The sequence below is a fragment of the Scardinius erythrophthalmus genome, assembly GCF_964197995.2.
Source record: "Scardinius erythrophthalmus genome assembly, chromosome: 12".
Classification (NCBI taxonomy): Eukaryota; Metazoa; Chordata; class Actinopteri; order Cypriniformes; family Leuciscidae; genus Scardinius; species Scardinius erythrophthalmus.
The window spans coordinates 42,706,279-42,713,778 of record NC_138232.1 but is presented as its reverse complement, the minus strand read 5'-3'; the positions used below and the strand labels follow the sequence as shown (position 1 = coordinate 42,713,778).

The 7,500-nt window shown below is 39.0% G+C and overlaps 1 protein-coding gene across 4 annotated transcripts in view; it reads right to left on the bottom strand.

Moving 5' to 3' along the window:
• The window catches only part of zglp1 (zinc finger GATA like protein 1), a 19,752-nt gene that overhangs the window by 3,257 nt on the left and 8,995 nt on the right, over positions 1-7,500 (bottom strand). For 3 of the 4 annotated variants that reach the window (XM_081380658.1, XM_081380660.1, XM_081380657.1), the window contains exons 5-6: positions 3,465-3,558; positions 2,133-3,044 (exon numbers count right to left, since the gene is read on the bottom strand). In XM_081380658.1, the coding sequence (XP_081236784.1) occupies positions 2,924-3,044; positions 3,465-3,558 (215 nt within the window). In that variant the 3' untranslated portion in view covers positions 2,133-2,923. Of the gene's footprint in view, positions 1-2,132; positions 3,045-3,464; positions 3,559-7,500 lie in introns of those variants that run through there. The other variant, XM_081380659.1, reaches the window with a different exon arrangement.

Sequence of the window (7,500 nt, the reverse complement as noted above, 5' to 3'; positions counted from 1 at the left end):
TTTACCGTATCAATCTCAAAGAGTGTCTTCTCGACATGAACAACACAAACCAAACTCTTCCAGTCCCAGATACAATTACAGTGATTGAAGGCGGGGCAACGAGACACTGTTCAGCCAATCAAGACCTTTATGCAAATGAGTTTCAAGCTTACGTAGGTTTAGCAGGAAGTGAGACTGAATTACTGACGATGCGTTTCAGTTCAGAATTGCTTTTAGAAAAAAACTTATTTATCTGCACTTTGATCTTTGAAACTTTGCAGACCTTTTACATTCACAAACAGCTGCATTATACACTACATGAAAGGAAATATTTCAAAAAGTATAAAAGGGGCACTGTTAAGGGCTGATTTCATGAGGAATCAGATTGTTCTTGATTGTTGAGTTCAGTGAAACACACGGCAAACTTTCAGAGTTCAAACTTTCAGAGCATTTACTGAAACCAAATGGTAAAAACAACTTCGCCGATTTTCTGACATCATGCATATAAACATGTTTCTGACACACGACAGAACTGAGTGAACATTAGACATCTTATGATTCACTGATGCTCTCCGATATTTGAATGTACTGAATGTTTCCTCGGGTTTTACTGATAATGAAGGATGTCAGTCATGAAGGACATCATGTTCCTCTGTAAACCTGGCAGTAAACGCACCACACACACACACACACACACACACACATACACATACACACACACTATGCAAAATAAAATAAATAAAATCCTAAATCCTGCATGTAATTTCTCGCTGCCCTTCCCACAATGTTTCTGGAAGAAATTTGGGAGCGAGCACAAAACTAAAAAGCATTGAAATCTAATTTTCCCTTCTATATTCTTTCTATCACCATCTCCTTCCCAGCTCCTAACATTTCAAACTGTATCTAAACAAACAGAAAAACCGTCAGATCATGGCGACACACAACAGAGATTCACAGCAAACACAACCACTGCGGTTCTGATCTGGGACCTGAACATAATAAGCTGGCAAAGAGCAAAGGAACAAACACACTTTTAAAGGGGTCATGAACTGAGAAATCAAAATTTCCTTGATCTTTTGGCATTCAAGAGGTCATTGTACTATAAAAACATCCTGTAAACTTCAGAACTCAAAAGTTCCTCGTTAGTCCAAAGACAGCTTTTAGGAGAGAAGAGCGATACAGTGTCACTGGACTAAAAATAACATTACCTTCCAAAGGATCCTAATGCTAGAAAAGTGCTTATTTATTTCAACTATGTGAATGTCATCGCTGCAAGCGTTCATGTGACAGTCGATCTAAATATAATGCCATAATCAACACTTCACGATTAGTCAATCTTGGAGCTGTAATAGTAAAAACGTAGTAAAAGATTTGAGAGTTCCACATGTAATACTCATTTCATATGCAAAGATGTTGGCCAATCACAGGAGTGGGCGTTTACATTGAAGACACACCCCTTCTGACAGAGGGATCAGGATATAAAATCAGCATATATTTCTAAATTCTGACAATTTTTTATATAAATATCATACTAACAATATCAGTGCACTTCAGGAAACATTATAAAATGACCCCTTTAATATAAAAGGGTTTGTGAAATGGCATCATTTTAAGAATTTAGTTTTAATCAGTTTTGTTTTAATTAATTTTTACTCGTTAAATTTTATGAATTAACAGCTAGTAAACAATGTAACACTAATAAAATATATATATAAATATATATATATATTATGCATGCAATCATTTAAGACATTTCTCTTTATATAGAGCCTTTTTGGCATAAAGAGTTCTTTAAAATTGAGTCAAGAACCCTATAGTTCTATAGAGAACCATACTGAACATTTGGATCATGTGAATCTGAACAACTGAATCATTCTCAGATTAAGCACGTGGACGAGGAGCAACTTGGAGCGTCTGGTTTTGAGATTTTTGGCCTTTGAAAAAAAAAGAAAAAAAAGAAGACCAATAAAGTAAATTAATGAAATGCTTAATTCTCATCAAATGCCAGAGACGATTAGTCATATTTACAGCAGAACGTTTGAGTTATGCTCACAAACCCAACTCAACACACACACATAAACCAGCTGATTCTATCGTTGACGAGGAAACATTAATCACCATGAAATCAAAATTGACAATTCTTGTTTTTTTTTATGGAACATGTTTATTGTAGCCTAAATGATTTATGGATGCACATAATTATTGTTTTAATAATCTTGAATCAGAATAACTTCTTGCAGCATCTCTTCTCTTCTCTGATGACGAGGGTGGGGCAACCTGTCACTCACATGAGATCAGCCAATAGCAAACCACAACCATCCAATCAATTCCCAATGAACAAAATCAAGCCCCGCCCACATTTGTTCTTGTTCCAGAAGCGTTTCACTCGGATATACGGAACTTTAAGAAAGAGTGACTTCCGTTTCACGCTGACTTTAATATTAATCTACATACATCATGACATGATTCATGTCGAAGTGAACGTACTGTCTTATTAATTAGATAAAGCGTCTATGTAAAGTTTAAGAAAACACTGACAATAGAGCACTATAATAAATACAATTTAATATATTTTATTCCCGCACAGAACAACCTCTGAACACAAACACATGTGATAGTCAGCTAGTCAGAGAGATGACTGTGACCAAAGAAAATACATTAATCAATAAATAATTCATTAATAAATATGATGTCACAAACAAGAAAAATGGGGAAATTAAATAAGCGAACAATCAATGGTCATGTACAGCACGAAACTGAACAGCTCGAGGAGAAATGGCTCTCCGTTCACAATAACAGACCCTGAGAATGATTCAGTTTGAATCACATCACACACACACACAGACTCTCTGTGCGTTCAGATGAAGCGTCACACGTTCACATCTCTTAGAAACGCTCAGATCTGAGAGCGTCCGCAGATGCGAAGATGACGGTAATGACAGTCCTACCAGCTACCGCCCTTCAGCTTCAGGACGTCTCCACATTTCTGACACTGCGAGTTGGTGTTCGCTTCTTTCTTCGGGATGTTCCAGCACTGCTGACATCGCACACGATATTTCTTGTACCTGCAAAAAAAACAAAAATAAACAAACAAATGTAAACAGAAAAACATAAAGACAGAATATTTCAAACACTTGTTTAATGGCATCTTTTTTATGAATGAAGGTCAGGCTCACTGGCACTAATACAGCTATTGATTGATGTCTGGATAAAAATGACCCAGGTCACCGCCGCATCACGGCAATTACCGAACCGGTTCTGCATGTTTATCACACTAACGTACATATTTTACGACAGCAAATTAAAACAATATTAATTATGAAGGCTATATTCAAATAAATTGATAGCATAACATTTTCTTCAAAACTGTATCTAAATGTTTGATGCCTGTAGGATTAAAATGTAATGCTTTTTAATGCTATTTAGCTCTAGTGTGAACGGGCCTTAAAGGAACATGAATCCACATGCGGCGAGAGTTTCCTCACCTGATCCCACAGGCGTTACAGAGCGGCGTCCCGTCCTCAGCGTCTCTCCAGAGAGGAGTCTTCCTCGTACAGCACGACGCACACATCTTACTCCCTGAGGAACAAACACACATCAGAACTGATCATTTCATCGTCGCCACAACACTAACACTCAGTGTGACTCTACAAGTTGAGACCTGAACAACCCTCTGAATAAACGCTTATAACTAGATATACATTTACATGTATGCATTTTGGCAGATGTTTTTAGCCATAGTGATTTACATTGCATTTCAAGGTACACATTTACATTCTTATCAGTTCTTGTTTTCCCTGGGAATCGAACCCATGACCTTGCCGTTGCAAGCGCTCTACTGTTTGAGCTACAGGAAAGCTTGACTGTTGCATATAATGAGAAATAATAGTAATGAAGAGTCACGGGTCCCTCTGTCAATCTTCTTTCTGGGAACACAGTGTGTGCTTTATTTACACATTCATATAATTCTTAACATTTCGGTGAGTGGACATCATTAGCATTCTGCCAAAATAAACGATTGAGAATTTGAAATGATAAAAGCTCAAAGAGTTTAAACGTCTGAAAGTGAAGAATTCCAAATTGTGACATTAAAACAAGCATATTCTGTAAAGCTGCTGTGAAAAAAATATAGATTAAGAAAATCCCTACACAAATAAATGAACTGAATTGAATTTTCATATTTTTGTATCGGTTGATATTAATTAATGCACCTGAGCTGACATTAACTAATAATGAACAGTTGTGTTTTTATTAACCAACCTTAATAAATACTGGAATAAATGTCTTGCTCATTGTTAATATTAGTTAATGCAACAATCAACGTTAACTAATGAGACCTTATTGTAACGCTATATAAACAAAGGTGAGTTGCAACCTTGCAACAAGTTTGATCAGTACGAGTACTAGAGCTAGTGAGCGGCACTAACCAGTGTGTGTGCATCGCGCGCCCTTTGGTGGATGTGTCTGGTACTGACTGATGAGTGTGAGTGTGAGTGAGTGTGTATGACCTATCAACACTCCTGTTTTCCCCGGGAGTCTCCCGTATTTCACACCCATCTCCCGCCCCCCTCCCGTTTTGTTATTTCTCCTGTGAGACTCCCGTAATTTGTATAGCCCAAACGTCGTTATATGAATAATCACATCAATATATTATTCCAAGGTTGTCCAGTTGCCAGATCTTGTATGAAACCCGTGTCAGAAATGGGAAGAGAAGTGGTAAATATTTAGCGCAATTAACGCAGCATCTGTATTTTCTGGCATCCTTTGGCTGGAGTTACATTATATGATGCGCTCTTATTCTTGCAAATGCTTTTGAACCATTCAAGCCAAGACAAATTGAGCACCATAACAGAGTTCTCTTTTTTTTCAGTCCGTATCTGTTTCGCCCCGTGGCTCAAAAGGAACGCAACAAAAATAGCTTGGACACACGAGAAAGCCAAAATAGAACGCAAAATTTATTAACAAGATAGAACTATACAGAAAAAAAAAACTATGCACAAGGTAATATTTTGTAATATTCAGTTCCTGTGAAAAATTGTGAAATACTGTTCCAGTAGGTGAAGTTACACAACAATAATATTTGGATGTAATATTAATTTCCAGTGAAAGCCTGTGGAGTACACACAGGTGACGTGTAATATCCAGTACAGTAAACTCCACCCGCTGGAACGGTTTCTTACAGTAACTGAACATTACACCACATCACCTGTTCAGTTTTGCAAACTGTCACATATTTGTGGCCTATCCCTTATTTTAGAAATCTGTTTTTCTGTATATTGATTTATTGGGTATTGTTAAGATGAATACAACTGTCTTAGATTAATTTTTCTATGGTTTGGCGATGGGGTGTGTAATGTATAGATGACATGAAACCGCATGTGGCTGAATTGAAACCACCCCCCCACCCCACCGATCTCCCATATTTTAATACCCAAATGTTAACAGGTATGGAGAGCGTGAGCGTGTGTGTGTGTGTCGCCCTCTGGTGGGTGTGTGTGTGTGTGTGCGTGCGTGCGTGCGTGTCTCCCTCTGGTGGGTGTGTCTGTGTGTGTCTGTGTGTGTGTGTGTGAGTGTGAGAGAGTGTGACGCCCTCTGGTGGATGTGTCTGGTACTGACTGACTAGTGTGTGTGTGTGTGTGTGTGTGTGTGTGTGTGTGTGTGTGTGTGTGTGTGTGTGTGTGTGTGTGTGTGTGAGTGTGAGTGAGTGTGTCGTCCTCTGGTGGGTGGGTGGGTGGGTGGGTGTGTGTGTGTGTGTGTGTGTGTCACCCTCTGGTGGGTGTGTCTGTGAGAGTGTGTGTGTGTGTGTGTGTGTGTGTGTGTGTGTGTGTGTGTGTGTGTGTGTGTGTGTGTGTGTGTGTGTGTGTGTGTGTGTGTGTGTGTGTGTGTGTGTGTGTGTGTGTGTGTGTGTGTGTGTGTGTATGTGTGGACATGTTTTTCTACACCGGTGGGGACTTAAACCTGAATGCACACAGACTTATGGGGACTCGTGTCACCGTGGGGACCTAAATTGAGGTCCCCATGGGTACAAAAGCTTATAAATCATACAGAATTAGTTTTTTTGAAAATGTAAAAATGCAGAATGTCTCCTGTGATGGGTAGGTTTAGGGATAGGGGCAGTGTAAGGGGATAGAATATACAGTTTGTACAGTATAAAAACCATTACGTCTATGGAGAGTCCTCACAAAGATAGTGCACCAGACGTGTGTGTGTGTGTGTGTGTGTGTGTGTGTGTGTGTGTGTGTGTGTGTGTGTGTGTGTGTGTGTGTGTGTGTGTGTGTGTGAGAGGCCGTTTGAGACAAAACCCACTGAAACACTTGCAATACACATTGAAAACTTACGATACACACTGAAACACTCGCTCTACACACTGAAACACTTGCGATACACACTGAAACACTCGCGCTACACACTGAAACACTTGCGCGTACATGTGAAACACTATATATATATATATGTGCATATATATGAAAGACATGCGGTTACATAGAAACTCTTTGCATATACCCTGTAATCGCCAACATACTGTTGTACCTGCACAAAGACTGCACTTTTCAAACCTTCGCACGTGTGAGAGAGCACAAACATTTTCAGTGTGTCCGGAAGTCATTTCATTGCAACCGGAAGTTTGGTTCATTTGGAAACAGAAGCGCGGTTAATTTATCACTGTAAAGATGTACAATTCTTAGTTTCATTCATGGTAGTAACATGAAAAATGAGCCATAATCTAGTCACTAGTGGAATATTGCTGCAATCTCCGGGACAAACTAACACTTAATAACATGAAATTTTAACAAAAGCCACTAGATTTCAAACATAGCCCACAATCAGACATCATTTCAATGTATTTATTTATTTATTTTGTTTAGCTATAGTAAGTGTGAGCTAGTCATCAAGTGTCATGCCATTTAAATGAATGGAACTTTTTTGTTTTTATTTAAAAAAAGGTCAAGAATAATTTGTAACCTTTGTCCAATTTCGATCTTGTCACAGCTCCCTGAAAACTATCAACAAAACGGACAACATCTGCTATTCTTACTTTTGTCAGATATATTAATGACAGAGAAAACAAGCTGTTCACAGTCCAAGTTACGAGGATTTCAAAAACAACATGGACTTTGGAATCCAAAACACTCAAGGTTTTGGAATGGAATAGAAGCTTGCCTTCAAAGCATTTGTTTCTTTTGTTTAGTATCGCAGTATTACAGTGTGTAGCGTGAGTGTTTCAGTGTGTAGCGCGAGTGTTTCAGTGTGTAGCGCAAGTGTTTCAGTGTGTAGCGTGAGTGTTTCAGTGTGTAGCGCGAGTGTTTCAGTGTGTAGCGCGAGTGTTTCAGTGTGTAGCGCGAGTGTTTCAGTGTGTAGCGCGAGTGTTTCAGTGTGTAGCGCGAGTGTTTCAGTGTGTAGCGCGAGTGTTTCAGTGTGTAGCGCGAGTGTTTCAGTGTGTAGCGCGAGTTGTTTCAGTGTGTAGCGCGAGTGTTTCAGTGTGTAGCGCGAGTTGTTTCAGTGTGTAGCGCGAGTGTTTCA